The 23,651-nt window shown below is 39.2% G+C and overlaps 1 protein-coding gene and 1 long non-coding RNA gene across 6 annotated transcripts in view; one reads left to right on the top strand and one right to left on the bottom strand.

Annotated features, from left to right (window-relative positions):
• The window catches only part of KLHL20 (kelch like family member 20), an 85,628-nt gene extending 78,295 nt beyond the window's left edge, over positions 1-7,333 (top strand). The window contains exons 9-12 of one of the 2 annotated variants that reach the window (XM_027086291.1): positions 1,425-1,558; positions 2,230-2,438; positions 3,050-3,156; positions 5,787-7,333. In XM_027086291.1, the coding sequence (XP_026942092.1) occupies positions 1,425-1,558; positions 2,230-2,438; positions 3,050-3,156; positions 5,787-5,871 (535 nt within the window). In that variant the 3' untranslated portion in view covers positions 5,872-7,333. The remainder of the gene's footprint in view (positions 1-1,424; positions 1,559-2,229; positions 2,439-3,049; positions 3,157-5,786) is intronic. The other variant, XM_027086293.1, reaches the window with a different exon arrangement.
• LOC113609197 (uncharacterized) overlaps positions 1-22,299 on the bottom strand; it is a 67,623-nt gene extending 45,324 nt beyond the window's left edge. For 3 of the 4 annotated variants that reach the window (XR_003428551.1, XR_003428553.1, XR_003428554.1), the window contains exons 1-5: positions 21,244-22,299; positions 19,314-19,555; positions 5,232-5,367; positions 2,209-2,512; positions 1,420-1,622 (exon numbers count right to left, since the gene is read on the bottom strand). This is a non-coding gene — a long non-coding RNA (uncharacterized LOC113609197). Of the gene's footprint in view, positions 1-183; positions 232-1,419; positions 1,623-2,208; positions 2,513-5,231; positions 5,368-19,313; positions 19,556-21,243 lie in introns of those variants that run through there. The other variant, XR_003428552.1, reaches the window with a different exon arrangement.
• Positions 22,300-23,651: the final 1,352 nt, after the last annotated feature.

The raw sequence follows: 23,651 nt of genomic DNA, 5'->3' as shown, positions 1-23,651 counted from the left end.
CAGCTATTTTGGTAAAGAGAATTTGACATTAAAAAATTGGCTAGGGCTTCCCTGGTGGTGCAGTGGTTGAGAGTCAACCTGCCGATGCAGGGGACATGGGTTCGTGCCCCGGTCCAGGAAGATCCCAAATGCCGTGGAGAGGCTGGGCCCGTGAGCCATGGCCGCTGAGCCTACACATTCGGAGCCTGTGCTCCGCAACGGGAGAGGCCACAACAGTGAGTGGCCCGTGTACTGCAAAAAAAAAAAAAAAAATTGGCTAGCACATATTGAAGGGCTGGGAAAAAAAAAAAGAAAAAAGGACACTGAAGTAACTGTAGGAACCCTAGGTCTGGGAAGACAAGGAAAGAGATTAGAGTTATTAGAGCCTAGAAGCTTGGAGGAGAGGTCCCATAGAACTAGGACCATCAGCACCTGAGGAGAGGGTGCCCTGAACAGCTATGACTCACATCTCCATGGAGGGTTATCTGCCTGGCTGGTTCTGGAAGGCTGTATTTTCCAAAAATGGTTACAATACCTGACATCTCACATGCTCTTCATACAATCTGACTTTGAAACTCTTCACTGAGAGATGAGGTCTGTGTTTGCTCCCCTCGAATTTGGGCTGGCTTATCAGTATATGGTAGTAGCTCTATGTGACTTGTGAGGCTAGGTCATAAAAGATGATACATCTTTCACTTGTAACTCTTGGGGCACTCACCTTTGAAGCCTTCAGCTGTCTGAGGTCGCCATGCTGAGAGGAAGCCCAACTAGCCTACATGGAGAGACCCTGAGGCTACATGGAGACATGCCCAGCCAGCGCCCAGCTGCTTCAGCACCTGGCTGTTCCAGCTCTAGCCACAATTTGACAGCAACCACATGAGACACCTGAGCCAGAACTTCCCTGTGAAGCCCTTCCTAAATTCCTGATGCCTGGAAACATAAGAATTAGTAAAATAATTATTGTGGAAAGTCACTGAGTTTTGGGGTGGTTTGTTACACAGCACAGATAACCAGAACACTGGTACTGTTATCTCAGGAGCTCAGAGGAGCTGCCTCACAGAGCTGTGACTGAAACCCCCAACAAGGCTAGCTTTGGAAGTGCCAGAAAAAGTCTAGAAACTGAAATTAACTGCTACTGTCAGAGTGAAAGGCCAATGTTGAGACAATATTGACAGGGTTGGCAAGCAAACAGAAAGTGTCTAGTCCTTCCTTTTGGCAGTCTAGTAGAGAGCCAGCTTGGCAAAGGAGAAATGTAGTTTTCAGAGTTCTAGCCCCAGTTCATAAGTCAGAGTACTGATAACTATGTAAAAATGTTAGATTCTCTCTGTACATTTGACCTTAGCAAATCTATGTATCTAACATATCTTTAGCATAATTTCATACCTTATGGAAAAGGCTTCACTTAATAAAAACATGCGTGCAGTCTTTGGTTTCTCTTACCGCAGGTATGATCCGAAGGAGAACAAGTGGACTCGGGTGGCTTCTATGAGTACTAGGAGACTAGGCGTGGCTGTGGCTGTGTTAGGAGGGTTCTTATACGCTGTAGGTGGCTCTGATGGGACATCTCCACTCAACACAGGTTAGTTCCTTCCAAAGTCAGTCTGGTTTCCCCAAAGCAATACATTTTTTCTTAGGAGAGTCCCCTTACAAAAAGTATAAAAAGTTCATGTTATCCTATCATTTATTAAGAAAATTATTTTCCCTCTAGGAGAGTTCAACTGTTAGCTCTTCCTCAGCTCCTTCTGCAGTCATAGTCTACTAGTATATTCCCAAAGTATTTCTTTCTCCCTTCATTTCACAAGTTGCTAGGAATTTATAATGAATAAAACAACTATTTTCTTAATATTATTTCCCTCCCCCAACCATCTTTCCTTAAAAAACAAATAAAATCCTCTGTATTATAATCTAAAAATAAATAAAAACTTATAAACTGGTTTATAGTCTAATCCTGTCATTTAAAGATAAGGAGAGATGCCACGAGTCACGTAGCTAATGAGTCATATAGCCAGAACTAGAACTAGGTACCTTAACTCCAACACATGCCCCTTCCATCAACCATACCTAAAAGAAATCAGTCCCTGATGAGAATATAGTAGTATTATCCAAAGGTAGATGATTCCTTCTCAGAAGCAAAAATCAGATTGCTTATTGAAAATATATGTTATCACAAAGTGAAGGTAGCTATGAAGAAAACTAGAGGTGAAAGGAAATGATTGCATGGTCACTTACTGGTTTTTCTTTTCCCTGCAGTGGAGCGTTATAATCCTCAGGAAAACAGATGGCACACCATAGCCCCTATGGGGACCCGGAGGAAACACCTAGGCTGCGCAGTGTATCAGGATATGATCTATGCCGTAGGAGGCAGAGATGACACTACAGAGCTTAGCAGTGCTGAGAGATACAACCCCAGAACCAACCAGTGGTCTCCAGTGGTGGCTATGACATCCCGCCGTAGTGGAGTAAGTGCCCGGCTACTGAAAACTTTGAAAAGCAAAAGCACCAAGAGAGGGCTGTGCAGAAGGAGAAGTCTGATCTGTAAAGTATAATACAATGGGACAGTGAGGAGATGCACTGTATAGGCAAAACAACCCGTCACTTTTGTACTGGAAAAAAAAGTTAATTTCTTTTGATTACTATTATCTCAAGAAGTTAAATATCTTATATCCAATCATATCTTTAATTAGAGAATTATTTTTATGATTTATTTACTTTTATTGAAGTATAGTTGATGTATAATATTAATTTCTGCTGTACAGCAAATGATTCAGTTATACATATATACATTCTCTTTTAATATTCTTTTCCATTATGGTTTATCACAGGATACTGAATATAGTTCCCTCTGCTATACAGTAGGACCTTGTGGTTTATCCATTCTATATACAATAGTTTGCATCTTATGATTTATCTTGTAATCAGTTGCTTCTTTGAAAGGCATCGCCCTGTCTTATCTACTACCTTATCTAACTTCACTCGAATTCATTGATATTGGATTGGATTGGATATATAGATTCATCCATATCTAATAGAGAGCAGCTTCTTCAGCAGCCACTGTGTTTTGGTCCCATAGGTTGGCCTGGCCGTAGTGAATGGACAGCTCATGGCTGTAGGAGGTTTTGATGGCACAACGTACTTGAAGACCATTGAAGTTTTTGATCCTGATGCCAATACATGGAGGTAACCTTTAAGCTATGTTGCAAATCACCTCACTGCTGACTTGAAAATCATGGGCTTGAGATAAAACATGACCATCAAAATCAAGATGGTCAGTATACTGAATTACCTCTTGCAGTACTTTGAAAAGGGCTCAAAGTTACCCATATTCGATGGCTTATTTTGACTTCATTGCTCTAAAGTGGCTGACATCTTACAAAATTCCTCTCTTTGGTAACTGTCCAGTTTTATAATTGGAGGTAGCAAAAACAGAAAAAACAATCTCCCCTCTAGCTCCGTCACATTCAGCTGAGGAAACTAAAGCACTGAGAAATAGAGACCTGCCTAAGCAAGTTAGTGACAGAGTTAGAATTAGAACCTAGACCTTTGGCTGTCAATCTGTCATTGCAATTTTTATGCCCAGGAAAAACAAATTGCAGTTACCGTTTTAAAAATAATATTTTATTTCATTTTAAAACTGATTTTTTCTCTTGAGTTTTAAAAATATTTAAATATGTTATTACTCTATTTTAATGTCTAGTAAATTGTAACAGTCACTTTTAGCAAGGAGGCTACATCTTACTTAGGAGAGTTTAAGTTAAGCTGTATCATAGGCTTAATTTTACTTTGCTTTTAAATCCTTAATTGTCTAACAAATCCTTCCTAAATACTTAAGTAGTTCTTATAAATTCACATAAATTGGGTGACTCTTGCATTTATTTTAAATATTCAAAAACTTTTACAAATGTAGCAAAATTCTCTTAAACCTTTCAACTTAAAATCCTAAGTCTAAATCTTTGCTCAGTCATACATTTTAAACTTGATCTTTGCTCAATCACACATTTTAAGCTTGATTGACAAAACTAATCTGATAGATGCTCTAATATGCCAAAGTCTCTTAAACACTATAAGTTTAAAAGGTCAAATATATAGTTAATTCTCATTTTTAATATAAAATATTAATAGTATGGGTTTGAGGTACTTTATATCTATACTAATATCTATTTTAAATACTAGCTTTGAAAAAAAAACAGTTTTACCTTCTAAGCAGTTCTTTCTCAAAGAATTGGGCTTATTTGCCTAAACACGTCTGGGGTAACCATCTCAGTGGTTGAGGTTGCACATAAATCACAGATAGCAGTCTAGATATGATATCTGAGGCAGAAGACATTCTGAAAGATTTTTCTCATGACTATGAAAGATAAGCTGACGTCTTTTATAGTCACTTTTATATTCCAGAAGGGGCAGTCTTGTAGTCCATTCCTGCTGCATTCTGAGTATACATTTTCTAATTTTGAGCCTGTAACTATCACCCAGATTTTTTTCATTAGTATATAAGATTCAACTAATGAATTTACTGGGTTCTTTTTATAGTCTTCATCTCTGGGAAACAGGGAAAGCCACAACTTTGACAGATATCTGAATGACATTCTTTGGATTCTGCATCTCTCTCATGCTCTGCATGGCTCAGTGGTCACAATACTAAAAGTCAGACTAATAACACTGTAGCACTTTTTGCTTATACATCACATTTTCACAACCTTTTTCATGAAGTAAAGATTTACTGAGTGCTCTAGACCCTGGGGATACAAAAGTGAACACAACAAAATTCCCTGCCCGCCTGGAGCTGACATTACAAGGGAGATAGTGCCATACCAGGGGTGGAAGTGCTATGGCAAATAGCAGAGAGGCAGGGAGTCCAGGGAGGATTATCCACTTTAAAAGGTAGCCCAGGGAGGCCCCACTGAAAAGGTAACATTTCAGCAAAACCTAATAGAGGTTAAGGGAAAGAGAATGGCAGGTTTTCATGAATAGGAGCCTCTCACTTATGGTGTATTTTCTTCCATATACAGCTTTCTATTTTTAGTGGGAATCTGGGTAAGCATAATTTGGGAAGACAGCCAAGTTTATTTCTGCCACTTAATGACTATCATCCTATGTAAGGACTTGTTTCTCAGTAACTATTACTAATATATGTTAGTAATATTTGACCAAGTAATATTCATGAAATTCTTAAGGACCATCTGTTGAGGGATTACTATATAAATTTTTGTAGTTACATATCCCAAATTTAAAGCCAATTTAAAATCAATACTTACAGTTGACAGAGGATCTAATATTCTTTTCCATGGAAATCCTTAATTTTGAAGATGATCTTTTTCACATATCAAAAACTAGATGCAGACTTTATTTAATCATATCCAGCTTTGTTCCATAAAGGGTTTGAGAAGACTTCTAAGAGTACATACAAAACAAAAGGATAGAAATAAATCACTGAAGTTTAGGCAAAAGCAAAATGTGGGTGGGAAAATATTATAGCCAGGGTCAAAATTAGACACAAAAATGTAGAATATGTGATTCTGTGTAATTGTTATAAGTCAGTCTACATGTAGAGTTATAAAGTTACAAGGCAAAATGGATATGGTGCTCTCTTAAAACAGTGTTCTAAAAGTCAGAGAATTTCAGTCAATGTCTGAAATAATTCTGCTACTTGCCAGTGCTCAATTCCAGCTCCTACTCTTTGGAAGAGATGTATGAGGCTAAAAATATTAGTTGTAATATAAAACAAAGAATTGTGTTTTATTAACATCTACATTATGGATGAAATAGTGCTTTTTCTATTTAGAAATCTGATTGTGTTTCTTTCTTTGCAGGTTATATGGCGGGATGAATTACCGTCGGCTTGGAGGTGGTGTAGGAGTTATAAAAATGACACATTGTGAATCCCATATATGGTGACCATATAGAAGACAGTCATGCATTTGCTCCTCTGTATTGTGGAGAGCTTTGACTTTGGAGCTTTGTACAGCTCTAGAATACACTAAACAAATTTTATTATTTGCCGGTGCCTCAACATGTGGAAATACAGATACATTGAAAGTACTTCACCTGCAAGACGCCACCTTTGCACAATAATTTTCAGTTCTGTGCAGAAGAATATTTATTTTTGGTTTTAATTTATCATGGGATTTTTGTTGCTGGGTTTTTGGTTTTTTGTTTTGGGATTTAGCCTTCCTCCCACCAAAAGAGAAAAAAAGGAAAGACAAAAAAAAAAAAACATTTCAAGCAGTAAAACCTTATTTTTAAGATACTGATTAAGTTTGAAACTACTAATAAGGGAAGAGGTCTATATGGGATCTAGTTGTCAGTTCTAAGCACTCCATCCACAAGACTCCACTACTTACAGGGACTTATCAGTGACAAAGATAGGTATGCAAGGTGTGTTAGTTAGGCATCATTCTTGCAGTAAGCACCAGAAGACTTAAAAATCTAAAAAACAAAACAAACATCTCATTTAACTAGAACAATTCAAAAGGAATATTAAATCAATAAGACCAGGACTCAGATGCCAAAGTTTTCATCAGTGGAAGCTCACACCTTGTTTCCTTCCTTATAGACTTGCTTGCCACTATAAAGTCTTTTTTTCTAGAGTTCCTGCTAGATCTAGAGCTCTGCTCAGTGCCTCTACAAAAACAGTATATGATTCTCATATACTGTCTTGAGAATCCCCCAGTAGAATCACGTGTAACTCTGCAAGTTTTTGCTCAAAAATGTTACTGACTGAAGCAACTCTCCTTTCTATTTCCTATTGCTACTAAGGACCAGCAGGGAGAAATGGCCTCTCCCCAGCAGTGAATACTGTTATGCAATTTACACTTGATGCTCAGGCCTGCTGAAGCTGAGGCTTACCTGTAATCACAGCCTCCAAGGGAATGAATTCTTCAGTTCATGAAATAGTATGCTAACGAGTATAAAATCAATTGAGGCATTTAACTGATAAAATCTTGGTTCTTTTATAAAAACTATATATCATTATCCTCATTCTATAAAGCCACTATTACCACCACTCTCAAATTGCACTTTCTGGTAAAAAGTTAACATTTTTAAGGAAAAAGAAGAACACAGATTTCAGTGGTTAAAGTGGTTTTGTTATTGTGATCATACACCAATTTTTTCAATGTATCTTGCAGTAAAAGCTTTGAAAAAGACTAACCACAACCATAAGGAATAACCTTCTTCTCCCTCCCCTCACTACAAAAATGTTTGGCAACATTTGTGTTTACATTTAAAGATCATTTGCACCTTTATAAGGAAAAAAAATAAGTATTTGGTAAACAATTGTTTACATGCATCATTTATGCTTTTTTCTAGCATGTATAACTTTTTAAAATAAAGGTAGTACTTACCATAAAAAAATTTTGGTTAATGCTTTTTAATGCTTGTATCTCTGCTACTTAATTTAGATTTTCTGTTTCTATATCATTTACACTTCCTATTATAAAGTTAAAAGTACTTACAACCTGAAGGAATAAAGGGATTACCAGCTAGAATTATGAATGAATTTTTATTATATATTTTATATAATAGTAGTATATTACCTAACCTCTAAACTTATTTTCTTGTGTGGGACTTGGAATCAAACAATTTTGAGCTAGAAGGACTTTTAAAAATCATCTGGTCCAGGGACTTCCCTGGTGGCACAGTGGTTAAGAATCCACCTGCCAACACAAGGGACACGGGTTTGAGCCCTGGTCTGGGAAGATCCTGTATGCCGCGGAGCAACTAAGCCTGTGCACCACAACTATTGAGCCTGCGCTCCAGAGCCTGTGAGCCACAACTACTGAGCCCATGTGCCTCAACTACTGAAGCCCGCACGCCTACCGCCCGTGCTCCACAACAAGAGAAGCCACTGCAATGAGAAGCCTGCACGCCGCAACTAGAGAAAGCCCACGTGCAGCAATGAAGACCCAACACAGACAAAAATAAATTAATTAAAAAATCATCATCAACATCAGGCTTCCCTGGTGGCGCAGTGGTTAAGAATCCTCCTGCCAATGCAGGGTACACAGGTTCAAGCCCTGGTCTGAGAAGATCCCACATGTCACGCAGCAATTAAGCCACAACTACTGCGCTCCAGAGCCTGTGAGCCACAACTACTGAGCCTGTGCTCTACAGCCCTCAAGCCACAACTACTGAGTTCACATGCCACAGCTACTGAAGCCCACTGTGCCTAGAGCCTGTGCTCCACAACAAGAGAAGCCAATGCAATGAGAAGCCCGTGCACCACAATGAAGAGTAACTCCCACTCACCGCAACTAGAGAAAGCCCGCGCACAGCAACAAAGACCCAACACAGTGAAAAATAAATATTTTTTTTAATGGCTAAATAAAATCATCATCATCATCTGGTTTAAACCCATTTATCGCTCTGCTTTAAGACTGAAAACCAAGGAAGTCCTGCCTAAGTGTAAATAGTCAATGATAGAACCAACATTTGAAATCAGTTCCCCTAACTCCTACTTCATTTCTCTTTCTATGCCATACAGCCACTGCAGACCTACCTGAAACATGGCCTGGAACTAAATATACTAATAGACCTTAATTTTAAGGTCTGGTATGCAACATTGAAAAAGTATAAAAATTTTTATGAGATCATTACGGTACTGCATCACTAACAGTCAGTCTTCAAGACAAAATCACATATTTCCAAAGACTCTACTATTTCATATATTTGAAGAAAAGGAGGGGAATAGTAACAGCAACAAAATTCTAGGGGTTAGACTTTCCATAAGCAGGGAAGTCCCCAGTAAGAGCAATTCACATGGCAGTGATTCAAGAGTAGAGACCCAGGAACTATAGCACTGGCCAAAGTAACCATCGGAGTCTAAAGGGTCTTTTTTTTCCTTACACTGAAGGTGCTCCAGTTTTATTGAGTGAAGTGTACTTATTCTATAAAAGACATTGGTGTAAAATAGAATATTTATTAACTTATTTGCACAGTGATTTCCACAACACTATGAAGTAAACTTGGGTTGGGTTGGTGGTTATCTTCATTTTATAAATAAGTAAATTGAAGCTTAGAAAAGTTAAAATGACATGGTAGATGCTGAACCTCAAATGCACATCCCCTGATTCCAAACCCATTCTTCTCTATAGTTCTCTCCACATTCCCATTTCTAATGTCACTGTTCCCCAGTTTTGTTCTCCAATATTTTATCTACAAATAATCTACACTGCAGAGACTAGTTCTTGACAACTGTAAAGTAGAAAAGGTCCCTTCTGAACAATATTTGAGTGAAAGTAGGGAAAAAGCATTTCAAACTTTATATTAACTTAGGAAACAGATGGGAAAAGAAAAAAAAAATGGGATAAGGAAAGAAATAGAGGAGAGAAGAAGGAAGAGGCAAAAACAGACCAGTAAACCCAAATATCACTGGCTAGTTGTCTAAGTACTTTGTGACACTGGCTCTTTAAATTGCTTTGAGGTCTCTGTACTGGAAGTGACTGATAAGAATAGCTCCGAGAAATGACAAAACTCTTCAACTAGAGTTGTCTTAAGTGTCCTTAACAATAGTAACCTTTAAGTTATTTAGTCATGGTTAGGAACTTTTAAATGTAGAAGACGGATGGTATTATACTAACATTAAATATTCAGGGTGTTCCAATAACTGTCAGTAACCTATTAATATCCCTATCCTAGAAAGTTAGAATATTTACTAAAGGGATTCTGAATTCCTAGGAAAAGAGGACATGTATCTTCAGTGTGAATTTAGATCAATATATATTTGGACTCCTACTAAACAGAAACAGTCCCTGCCTTCAAAAAGCTTACAGTTTCAAGTAGACCTTCAAAATGGCAGAGGAGTAAGACGTGGAGATCACCTTCCTCCCCACAAATACCTCAGAAATAACATCTACGTGTAGAACAACTCCTACAGAACACCTACTGAATGCTAGCAGAAGACCTCAGGCTTCCCAAAAGGCAAGAAACTCCCCACGTACCTGGGTAGCGCAAAAGAAAAAAGAATAAACAGAGACAAAATAGGGACGGGACCTGCACCAGTGGGAGGGAGCCATGAAGGAGGAAAGGTTTCCACACACTAGGAAGCCCCTTCACAGCTGGAGACTGTGGGTGGCGGAGGGGGGAAGCTTCGGAGCCACAGAGGAGAGCGCAACAACAGGGGTGCAGAGGGCAAAGCGGAGAGATTCCCACACAGAGGATCGGTGCTGACCAGCACTCACCAGCCTGAGAGGCTTGTCTGCTCACCGGCCGGGGCAGGCGGGGGCTTGGAGCTGAGGCTCGGGCTTCGGAGGTCAGATCCCAGGGAGAGGACTGGGGTTGGCGGCATGAACACAGCCTGAAGGGAGCTAGTGCGCCACAGCTAGCCAGGAGGGAGTCCGGGAAAAAGTCTGGAACTGCTTAAGAGGCAAGAGACCATTGTTTTGGGGTGCACGAGGAGAGGGGATTCAGAGCACTACCTGAACAAGCTCCAGAGATGAGCACAAGCCACGGCTATCAGAACAGACACCAGAGATGGGCATGAAATGCTAAGGCTACTGCTGCAGCCACCAAGAAGCCTGTGTGCAAGCACAGGTCACTATCAACACCTCCCCTCCCAGGAGCCTGTGCAGCCCACCACTGCCAGGGTCCCGCGATCCAGGGACAACGTCCCCAGGAGAACACACAGTGCGCCTCAGGCTGGTGCAACGTCATGCCGGCCTCTGCCGCCACAGGCTCTCTGCATTCCGTACCCCTCCCTCCCCCTGGCCTGAGTGAGCCAGAGCCCCCTAATCAGCTTCTACTTTAACCCCATCCTGTCTGAGTGAAGAACAGACGCCCTCAGGCGACATACATGCAAAGGCGGGGCCAAACCCAAAGCTGAACCCCAGGAGCTGTGCAAACAAAGAAGAGAAAGGGAAATTCCTCCCAGCAGCCTCAGGAGCAGCGGATTAAATCTCCACAGTCTACTTGATGTACCCTGCATCTCTGGAATACCGGAATAGACAACAAATCATCCCAAAATTGAGGCGGTGGACCTTAGAAGCAAATGTAGACTTGGGGTTTGCTTTCTACATCTAATTTGTTTCTGGTTTTATGTTTATCTTAGTTTAGTATTTAGAGTTTATTATCAGTGGTAGATTTGTTTATTGATTTGGTTGCTCTCTTCCTTTTTTTTTATACATACATATATATTTTTTTCCTCCTCTTTTTGTGAGTGTATATGTGTAGGCTTCTTTGTGTGATTCTGTCTGTATAGCTTTGCTTTTACCATTTGTCCTGGGGTTCTGTCTGTCCGTTTTTTTTGTTTGTTTGTTTTTTAATATAGGTTTTAGCACTTGTTATCATGGTGGATTTCATTTTTGGTTAGGCTCCTCTCTTCTTTCCTTGTTTTTTAATTACTTTTGAATTATTTTTATTTTTAATAATTTTCTTACTTTTTATTTTAATAACTATATTTTATTTTATTTTATTTTTTTCTCCCTTTTCTTCTGAGCCATGTGACAGGGTCTTCATGCTCTGGCAGGGTGTCAGGCCTGAGCCTCTGAGTGGGGGAGCCCAATTCAGGACATTGGTCTACCAGAGTCCACCTGGCTCCATGTAATATCAAACAGCATAAGCTCTCCCAGAGATCTCCATCTCAACGCTAAGACCCAGCTCCACTCAATGACCAGCAAGCTACAGTGCTGGACACCCAATGCCAAACAACTAGCAAGAAAGGAACACAACCCCACCCATCAGCAGAGAGGCTGCTTAAAATCATAATAAGGTCAATGACACCCCAAAACACACCACCGGATGCAGTCCTGCCCACCAGAAAGACAAGATCCAGCCTCATCCACCAGAACACAGGCACCAGTCCCCTCGACCAGGAAGCCTACATAACCCACTGAACTAACCTTACCCACTGGGGACAGACACCAAAAAAAACGGGAACTACGATCCTGCAGCCTGTGAAAAGGAGACCGCAAACACAGTAAGTTAAGTAAAATGAGAAGACAGAGAAACACACAACAGAAGGAGCAAGATAAAAACCCACCCAACCAAACAAATGAAGAGGAAATAGGCAGTCTACCTGAAAAAAGAATTCAGAGTAACAATAGTAAAGATGATCCAAAATCGTGGAAATAGAATGGAGAAAATACAAGAAACATTTAACAAGGATCTAGAAGAACTAAAGAGCAAACAAACAATGATGAACAACACAATAAATGAAATTAAAAATTCTCTAGAAGGAATCAATAGCAGAAAAACTGAGGCAGAAGAACGGATAGTGACCTGGAAGATAAAATAGTGAAAATAACTACCACAGAGCAGAATAAAGAACAAAGAATGACAGAGACCTCTGGGACAACATTAAATGCACCAACATTCGAATTATATGTGTCCCAGAAGAAGAAGACAAAAAGAAAGGGACTGAGAAAATATTTGAAGAGATTATAGTTGAAAAATTCCCTAATATGGGAAAGGAAATAGTCAAGTCCAGGAAGCGCAGAGAGTCCTATACAGGATAAATCCAAGGAGAAACATCCCAAGACACATATTAATCAAACTATCAAAAATTAAATACAAAGAAAAAATATTAAAAGCAGCAAAGGAAAAACAACAAATAACATACAAGGGAATCCCCATGAAGTTAACAGCTGATCTTTCCGCAGAAACTCTGCAAGGCAGAAGGGAGTGGCAGGACATATTTAAAGTGATGAAAGGGAAAAACTTACAACCAAGACACTCTATCCAGCAAGGATCTCATTCAGATTCGATGGAGAAATTAAAATGTTTACAGACAAGCAAAAGCTAAGAGAATTCAGCACCAGCAAAACAGCTTTACCACAAATGCTAAAGGAACTTCTCTAGGCAGGGAACACAAGAAAAGGAAAAGACCTACAATAACAAACCCAAAACAATTAAGAAAATGTTACGAGGAACATACATATCGATAACTACCTTAAATGTAAATGGATTAAATGCTCCAACCAAAAGACACAGAATTGCTGAATGGATGCAAAAACAAGACCCATACATATGCTGCCTACAAGAGACCCACTTCAGACCTAGGGACACATACAGACTGAAAGTGAGGGTATGGAAAAAGATATTCCATGCAAATGGAAATCAAAAGAAAGCTGGAGTAGCAATTCTCATGTCAGATAAAATAGACTTTAAAATAAAGATTATTACAAGAGACAAAGAAGGACACTACATAATGATCAAGGGATCAATCCAAGAAGAAGATATAACAAGCGTAAATCTTTACACACCCAACACAGGAGCACCTCAATACATAAGGCAAATGCTAACAGCAATAAAAGGGGAAATTGACGGTAACACAATCATAGTAGGGGACTTTAACACCCCACTTTCACCAATGGACAGATCATCCAAAATGAAAATAAATAAATAAACACAAGCTTCAAATGAGACATTAAACAAGATGTCCTTAATTGATATTTATAGGACATTCCATCCAAAAACAACAGAATACACTTTCTTCTCAAGTGCTCATGGAACATTCTCCAAGATAGATCATATCTTTGGTCACAAATCAAGCCTTGGAATATTTAGGAAAATTGAAATCGTATCAAGTATCTTTTCCGACAACAATGCTATGAGACTAGACATGAATTACAGGAAAAAGTCTGTAAAAAATACAAATGCATGGAGGCTAAAGAATACACTACTAAATAACCAAGAGATCACTGAAGAAATCAAAGAGGAAATTAAAAAATACCTAGAAAGAGATGACAATGAAAACACGACAACCCAAAACCTATGGGATGCAGCAAAAGCAGTTCTAAGAGGGAAGTTGATAGCAATACAACACTACGTCAAGAAACAACAAACATCTCAAATAAACAACCTAAACTTACACCTAAAGCAATTAGAGAAAGAAGAACAAAAAAGCCCGAATTTAGCAGAAGGAAAGAAATCATAAAGATGAGATCAGAAATAAATGAAAAAGAAATGAAGAAAACAATAGTAAAGATCAATAAAACTAAAAGCTGTTTCTTTAAGAAGATAAACAAAATTGATAAACCATTAGCCAGACTCATCAAGAAAAAAAGGGAGAAGACTCAAATTAATAGAATTAGAAATGAAAAAGGAGGGCTTCCCCGGTGGCACAGTGGTTAAGAATCCGCCTGCCAATGCAGGGGACACGGGTTTGAGTCCCGGTCTGGGAAGATTCCACATGCCATGGAGCAACTAAGCCCATGCACCACAACTACTGAGCCTGCGCTCTAGAGCCCGGGAGCCACAACTACTGAGCCCACGTGCCACAACTACTGAAGCCTGTGAGCCTAGAGCCCGTGCTCCGCAACAAGAGAAGCCAACGCAATAAGAAACCCGCACAACCCAACGAAGAGTAGCCCCCGCTCTCCACAACTAGAGAAGAACCAGTGCTCAGCAACGAAGACCCAACACAGACAGAAAAATAAATAAAATAAAAATTTTTTAAAAAAATCTTCCAACAAACAAAAGCCCAGGACCAGATGGCTTCACAGGTGAATTCTATCAAACATTTAGAGAAGAGCTAACACCTAACCTTCTCAAACTCTTCCAAAATATAGCAGAGGGAGGAACACTCCCAAACTCATTCTACAAGGCCACCATAACCCTGATACCAAAACTAGACAAAGATTTTACAAAAAAAGAAAACTACAGGCCAATATCACTGATAAACATAGATGCAAAAATCCTCAACAAAATACTAGCAAACAGAATCCAACAGCACCTTAAAAGGATCATACACCATGATCAAGTGGGGTTTACCCCAGGAATGCAAGGATTCTTCAATATATGCAAATCAATCAATGTGATAAAACATATTAACAACTTGAAGGAGAAAAACCATATGATTGTCTCAAAAATGCAGAAAAAGCTTTCAACAAAATTCAACACCCATTTATGATAAAAACCCTCCAGAGGGCTTCCCTGGTGGCGCAGTGGTTGAGAGTCCGCCTGCTGATGCAGGGGACACGGGGTTCGTGCCCCGCTCCGGGAAGATCCCACATGCCGCGGAGAGGCTAGGCCCGTGAGCCATGGCCGCTGGGCCTGCGCGTCTGGAGCCTGTGCTCCGCAACAATAGAGGCCACAACAGTGAGAGGCCCGCGTACCACACACACACAAAAAAAACCCTCCAGAAAGGAGGCATAGAGGGAACTTACCTCAACATAATAAAGGCCATATATGACAAACCCACAGCCAACATCATTCTCAATAGTGAAAAACTGAAACCATTTCCTCCAAGATCAGGAACAAGACAAGGATGTCCACTCTCACCATTATTATTCAACATAGTTTTGGAAGTTTTAGCCACAGCAATCAGAGAAGAAAAAGAAATAAAAGGAAGCCAAATTGGGAAAGAAGAAGTAAAGCTGTCACTGTTTGCAGATAACATGATACTATACATAGAGAATCCTAAAGATGCTACTAGAAATCTACTAGAGCTGATCAATGAATTTGGTAAAGTAGCAGGATACAAAATTAATGCATAGAAACCTCTTCCATTCCTATACACTAATGATGAAAAATCTGAAAGAGAAATTAAAGAAACACTCCCATTTACCATTGCAACAAAAAGGATAAAATACCAAGGAATATAGGGGCAAGACAGGAATAAAGATGCAGACCTGCTGGAGAGGGTGTGGAGAAAAGGGAACACTCTTGCACTGCTGGTGGGAATGTGAATTGGTACAGCCACTATGGAGAACAGTATGGAGGTTCCTTAAAAAACTACAAATAGAACTACCATATGACCCAGCAATCCCACTACTGGGCATATACCCTGAGAAAACCATAATTCAAAAAGAGTCATGTACCAAAATGTTCATTGCAGCTCTATTTACAATAGCCAGGACATGGAAGCAACCTAAGTGTCCATCATCGGATGAATGGATAAAAAAGATGTGGCACATATATACAATGGAATATTACTCAGCCATAAAAAGAAACGAAATTGAGTTATTTGTGGTGAGGTGGATGGACCTAGAGTCTGTCATACAGAGTGAAGTAAGTCAGAAAGAGAAAGACAAATACCGTATGCTAACACATATATATGGAATCTAAGAAAAAAAAAATGTCATGAAGAACCTAGGGGTAAGACAGGAATAAAGACACAGACCTACTAGAGAATGGACTTGAGGATATGGGGAGGGCAAAGTGTAAGCTGTGACAAAGTGAGAGAGTGGCATGGACATATATACACTACCAAACGTAAAATAGATAGCTAGTGGGAAGCAGCAGCATAGCACAGGGAGATCAGCTCGGTGCTTTGTGACCACCTAGAGGGGTGGGATAGGGAGGGTGGGAGGGAGGGATATGCAAGAGGGAAGAGATATGGGAACATATGTATATGTATAACTGATTCACTTTGTTATAAAGCAGAAACTAACACACCATTGTAAAGCAATTATACTCCATAAAGATGTTAAAAAAAAAAAAAAGATGCAGACCTACTAGAGAATGAACTTGAGGATTGGGGGAGGGGAAAGGGTAAGCTAGGACAAAGTGAGAGAGTGGCATGGACGTATATACACTACCAAACATAAAATAGATAGTTAATGGGAAGCAGCTGCATAGCACAGGGAGATCAGCTCGGTGCTTTGTAACCACCTAGAGGGATGGGATAGGGAGGGTGGGAGGGATGGAGATGCAAGAGGGAAGAGATATGGGGACATATGTATATGTATAACTGATTCACTTTGTTATAAAGCAGAAACTGACGCACCACTGTAAAGCAATTATACTCTAATAAAGATGTTTAAAAAAATACCAAGGAAAAAACCTACCTAAGGAGATAAAAGACCTATAATGCAGAAAACTTTAAGACACTGATGAAAGAAATTAAAGATGACACAAACAGATGGAGAGATATACCATGTTCTTGGATGGGAAGAATCAACATTGTGAAAATGACTATACTACCCAAAGCAATCTACATATTCAGTGCAATACCTATCAAACTACCAATGGCATTTTTCTCAGAACTAGAACAAAAAAATTCAAAATTTGTAAGGAAACACAAAAGATATGAATAGCCAAAGCAATCTTGAGACAGAAAAACGGAGCTGGAGGAATCAGGTTTCTGGACTTCAGACTATACTACAAAGTTACAGTAATCAAGATAGTATGGTACTAGCACAAAAACAGAAATATAGATCAATGCAACAGGATAGAAAGCCCAGAAATAAACCCACTCACATATGGTCATCTTGTTTTTGATAATGGAGGTAAGAATATACAATGGAGAAAAGACAGCCTCTTCAATAAGTGGTGCTGGGAAAACTGGACAGCTACATGTAAAAGTATGAGATTAGATCACTCCCTAACACCATACACAAAAATAAGCTCAAAATGGATTAAAGACCTAAATGTAACGCCAGACACTAACAAATTCTTAGAGGAAAACATAGGCAGAACACTCTAGGACATAAATCACAGCAAGATCCTTGTTGACCCACCTCCTAGAGAAATGGAAATAAAAACAAAAATAAACAAAAGGGACCTAATAAAACTTAAAAGCTTTTGCACAGCAAAGGAAACCATAAACAAGACAAAAAGACAACCCTCAGAATGGGAGAAAATATTTGCAAATGAAGCAACTGACAAAGGATTAATCTCCAAAATTTACAAGCAGCTCTTGCAGCTGAATATCAAAAAAACAAACAACCCAATCCCAAAATGGGCAGAAGACCTAAATAGACATTTCTCCAAAGAAGATATACAGATTGCCAACAAACACATGAAAGGATGCTCAACATCACTAATCATTAGAGAAATGCAAATCAAAACTACAATGAGGTATCACCTCACACCAGTCAGAATGGACATCACCACAAAATCTACAAACAATGAATCCTGGAGAGGGTGTGGAGCAAAGGGAACCCTCTTGCACTGTTAGTGGGAATGTAAATTGATACAGCCACTATGGAGAACAGCATGGTGGTTCCTTAAAAAACTAAAAATAGAACTACCATACGACCCAGCAATCCCACTACTGGTCATATACCCTGAGAAAACCATAATTCAAAAAGAGTCATGTACCACAATGTTCATTGCAGCTCTATTTACAATAGCCAGGACATGGAAGCAACCTATGTGTCCATAAACAGATGAATGGAGAAAGAAGATGTGGCACATATATACAATGGATTATTACTCAGCCATAAAAAGAATGAAATTGAGTTATTTGTAGTGCAGTGGATGGACCTAAAGACTGTCATACAGAGTGAAGTAAGTCAGAAAGAGAAAAATACCGTATGCTAACACATATATATGGAATCTGAAAAAAAAAGAAAAAAAAGGTTCTGAAGAACGTAGGGACAGGACAGGAATAAAGATGCAGATGTAGGGAATAGACTCGAGGACATGGGGAGGGGGAAGAGTTAGCTGGGACGAAGTGAGAGAGTGGCATGGACATATATATACTACCAAATGTAAAATAGCTAGTGGGAAGCAGTTGCATAGCACAGGGAGATCAGCTCGATGCTTTGTGACCACCTAGAGGGGTGGGATAGGGAGGGTGGAGGGAGGGAGATGCAAGAAGGAGGAGATATGGGGATATATGTATACATATAGCTGATTCACTTTGTTATAAAGCAGAAACTAATACACCATTGTAAAGCAATTATACTCCAATAAAGACATTAAAAAAGAAAAAAAGCTTACAGTTTCAAACTTTGAGTTTGATTAGTGGCTCTCAAAGTGAACCCTGAAGTACTCAAGATTCTTTCAGAGTATCCATGAGTCAAAGCTTTTTCCTTAATTATCCTAGGAAGTTTTTTGCCTTTTTTTTTTTTTTTTTACTGTGATGACATTTGCACTTTTGATGCAAAAACAATGGTAGATAAAGTTGCTGAGGTGTTCGCACAGTTCAAGGCAGTGGCACCAAACTGTACTACTAGTTATAATATTCACCACCATCCACTTACAATTCAAAAAAAAAAGTCAATTTCACCTAAGATATCTCAACCCTTAGATATATGAAATATTGCTGCTGCATACCGAAAGAGTGATTGTCACAAGAAAAATCTTTGTGTGATTGTTTTGAGTTGCAAGCTGAACAAGCCACTTCTTTTTGAAAGAATGACTGAGAGACAAAGTTATTCAGACTCAGGTGGTGGTGAACATTTTGTGGAAAATGAACACAGTGAGGCTGTCACTTCAAGGAAAACAACTGACTGCATTTTATCATCAACGATAAAATTCTAGCTTTCAAGAGAAAATGAGAATTTTGTGAAAGTTGTATGGACCACTGTGGTAGTTAATTTTATGTATCAAGTTGACTTGCCTAAAGGATGCCCAGGTAGCTGGTAAAACATTTTTTCTTGGTGTGTCTGTGAAGATGTTTCTAGAAGATCTTAGCATTTGATTCAGTAGACTGAGTAGATTTCCACACTCACCAATATGGGCAGACATCATCCAATCTGTTTGGGGCCATATGGAACAAAAGAGGAAAAGATGGCAGAATTCTCTCTCTCTTCTTGAGCTGGGATGTCCATCTTTTCCTGCCCTCGACCATCAGAGCTCCTAGTTCTCAGGCCTTCAGACTTGGACTGCATTATACTGCTGTCTTTCCTCGTTCTCCAGCTTGCAGAGGCAGACTGTGGGACTGCTCAGCTTCCAGAACTGCATGCAACAGTTCCTATAATAAATAGATAGATAGGGACTTCCCTGGTGGTCCAGTGTTAAGACTCTGTGCTCCCAATGCAGGGGGCCCGGGTTCGACCCCTGGTCAGGGAACTAGGTCCCACATGCTGCAACTAAAGATCCTACACATGGCAACTGAGACCCAGCACAGCCAAATAAATAAATGAATAAATATTTTAAAAATTAGCTAGCTAGCTATCTAGCTTGATGATAGATGATGATAGATAGATAGATAGATAGATAGATGATAGATATAGATCCCTGGTCAGGGAACTAGATCCCGCATGCCACAATTAAGAATCTGCATGCTGCAAGTAAGACCTGGCGCAGCCAAATAAATAAATAAATAGTCTGGCGGGGTATAGACTGGAAGAGTGATCAGAAAGGAAGTTATGGCTGAAAAAGGTTTGAAAGACAGAGTAGTTTTGCTAAGTAGCAAGAGTGGAAAGGACATTCCAGACAGAGTAGCATGTGCAAGATATACAGAATAAAGTCAGTGAGACAAAATGGACTGTTTGGGGAAATCAAAGCAGTTTGGTTTATCAGGAGAATAAAATGAAAAAAGGCAAGTGTCCAGAAATTAGACAGGAGAAGCAGGCAGCCGGCAGGTACCATCATAAAGGACCTCATTGCCAATAGTTTCCTCTCTTAGCTTTCTTTTCTGATGTTTATTCCCCAAGTCTTTTTTTCTGTGTGGGTGTGGTGGCTAGGTTCCAAGATGCCCCTAGTGATCCCTGCCTTCTGATCTCTGTGTAATCCCCTCTTGCACTGCGGTAAGGTTGGTCTGGTCTGTGAGTCTAATTGTATGCTACAAAAGTGATGGTATGTCACTTCCAGATTAGGTTATGAGACCCTGCTTTCATATTGGGTGCCTTTCTCTCCCTCTCATCTCTCACTCTGGGAGAAGCAAATACATGAAAAAAAAGAATGTAACAAATCCACAAATGCCCATGTACCCACCATCCAGCTTCAATTTTTGCTAATACTTTGCTAATCTTGTTTTATCTATTCCTTCCCACTCTCACTTCTCCCACCATCACTGGAGTATTTTAAAGCAAATCCCAGGCACCATGTTATTTCACTCACACTTGAATATTTAATTTTTACATATAAGGTCTACTTATAATAACACTATCACATCTGATAAAATTAACAATTCCTTAACATCACCTAATACCCAGTCCATATTAAAATTTCCCTAATTATCATTTTTTTTATGTTTACAATTATACCTTGGAGTTTGCTTTTTTCCTGTCCTTCCATTTACTCATTTGGTTAAATTGCTTTTTTGTTCCTTTGCTCAATCATTTTTGGAAATTCTTCTCTAGTCTCTGTAGTCTCTATTCTATGTATATGTGTATATCACCCCATTGTAAAAGAAGCAGTCAAACTTACATTTCTCTATAAAGATATTCAAATTAAATAATATTTAGAAATACTTCTTAAGGACATATGTAATACCTGGACAGCCCATTATGTCCCTTGTATCATTGTTGTCATACATTTCACTTATATATAGACATATATAAATACATGTTTATATGTATATATTACGTAATATATTTATATATAAACACATACTTATGTATATTATATATAAGCATACATAATCAAATATTGTATTATTTTGAACTGTCATGTTATATCAATTAAGAATAAGAAAAATAAAACTTTTTACTTTACCTTCACTTATTCCTTCTTTGATGTTCTTCATTACTTCATACAGATCCAAGTTTCTGACATATATTATTTTCCTTCTCTCTGAAGAACTTCTTTTAACATTTCTTGCAAGGAAGTTCTACTGATGACAAATTCCAACTTTCACTTGTCCAGGAAAATATTTGTGTTTCCTTCACTTTTGAAAGATAATTTCACAGAATTCTAGGTTGCTGGGTTTTTTTTTTAACACTCCACAGTCTTCTTGCTTGCACAGTTTCTGAGGAGAAGTCAGATGTAATTCTTATCTTTGTTACTCTATAGGTAAGGTGTTTTCTTCCCTCTAGCTTCTTTCAGGATTTTTTCCTTATCTTTGACTTTCTGTAGATTGAATATTATATGCCTCAATACAGTTTTTTGGGGTTTTTTTTGTTTGTTTTTTTTATCCTGCTTGGAGTTCTCTAAGCTCCCTTGATCTGTGGTTTGGTGTCTGGCATTAATTTGAAGAAATTCTCAGTCATTATTGTTTCCAATACTTCTTCTGTTACTTTCTCTCTCCTGGTATTCTCATTGTGTGTTAACAGTTGAATCTTGAACACAGGTTAGGGGCACCAACCCTCCACACAGTCGAAAATCCATATATAATTATAGTTGGCCCTCCATACACACAATTCCTCCATATCCATGGTTCCTCTGTATCTGCAGTTCCACATCTACAGATTCAACCAAACTTGGATCACATAGTACTATAGTATTTACTATTGAAAGAAATCTGTGTATAAGTGAACCAGCATAGTTCAAACCCATGTTGTTCAGAGTCAACTGTATGTTATACCTTTTGCAGTTGTCCCACAGACCTTGGCTATTGGTTTGTTTGGGTTTCTTTCTTCAATCTTTGCTCTCTTTGCTTTTCAAGGATTCTATTGATATATTTTCTAGCTCAGAGATTCTTTCCTCAGCTGTGTCATCTACTAATAAGCCCACCAAAGGCATTCTTTTTTTTTTTCTTTTTGGCTACGTTGGGTCTTTGTTGCTGCGCACAGGTTTTCTCTAGTTGCAGCAAGCAGGGGCTACTCTTCTTTGCCGTGCGTGGGCTTCTCATTGCGGTGGCTTCTCTTATTGCAGAGCACGGGCTCTAGGGCGCGCAGGCTCAGTAGTTGTGGCGCATGGGCTTAGTTGCTCTGCAGCATGTAGGATCTTCCTGGACCAGGGATCAAACCTGTGTCCCCTGCATTGGGAGGCGGATTCTTAACCACTGAGCCACCAGGATGTCCCCAGAGGCATTCTTCATTACTGTTACAGTATTTTTTATCTTTAGCATTTCTTTTTGGTTCTTTCTTAGGATTTCCATTTCTCTGCTTACACTGCCCATCTGTTCTTGCATGGAAATACTTTATCCATTGGATCCCTTAACATATTAATCATAGTTGTTTTAAATTCCCAGTTTGATAATCCTAACATCTGCCATGTCTTGCTCTGATGCTTGCTTGATGTGTTCCTTCAAATTGGTTTTTTGGGGTTTTTTTTTGCCTTCTGATATGCCTTGTAATTTTTTTCTTGATAGCCAGACATGATGAACCAGGTAAAAAAAACTGCTGTAAATAGGCTTTTAGTAAGGGGGTAGTGAGGTATGGGGAGAAGAGAAGGGCTCTGTAGTCCTATGATTAGGTCTCAGGCTTTTAGTGAGCCTATGCCTATGGACTGTGAACTTCACAAGAGTTTCTCAGTTTTTTCTCCCCACTTAGGTGGACAGAATAGCTAGAGCAGGCTAGTGTTAGATATTTCCCTTTCCCCAGGTCAGTTAGGCTCTGCATAACTAATCTCCCCTAAGGGCAGACTTCGTTAAGAAAAACCAACTGCTCTGGTATATTTCAAAATTGTTCTTTTTCCCTCCCCTCTACCAGAAGCATGAGAATTTTTCTCTGATATTTACTGTAGGAACCTGGTTGAGCTCCTGGAGGTAAATCTCACAATAATGTGAGGGCTCCCCTATGACCAGGTTCCCCTGGAGTTCTTAATTCTCAGGTTTATCCACACTGAGCCTCCAGCAATTCATCAATTGTAATTCATGTTTTCCAACCCTGGCACTGGTTCCTGCAGTGGTTTCTGCTCATGAGCCACTGCTCCTGTAAGCCATGATTCCCCATATTGGCCTGTTTGTCTCTCCAATCATGGAGGCAGCAGTTTGTTCTGTGTCCTCCCCTTTCTTACAGACCCAAGAATAGTTGATTTTTCTATCTGTTGATCTCTTTACCTGTTAGGACAGAGTGGCGACTTCCAAGCTCCTTATGTGCAGAAGCCAGAAGTGAAAGGTGTGGCTTTAAGTAAAAAAAAAAAAAAAACATGAATCATCCCAATAGATACAGAAAAATAATTTAAGAAGATCCAACATCTATTCATAATAAAAAACTTCAGGAGAGTTCCCTGGCGGTCCA

Source organism: Aethalodelphis obliquidens, unplaced genomic scaffold (genome assembly GCF_003676395.1).
Source record: "Aethalodelphis obliquidens isolate GAN/ISIS:26980383/991018 unplaced genomic scaffold, ASM367639v1 scaffold55, whole genome shotgun sequence".
In the NCBI taxonomy this organism is placed as follows: Eukaryota; Metazoa; Chordata; class Mammalia; order Artiodactyla; family Delphinidae; genus Aethalodelphis; species Aethalodelphis obliquidens.
This window is presented reverse-complemented; position numbering and strand designations above follow the sequence as displayed.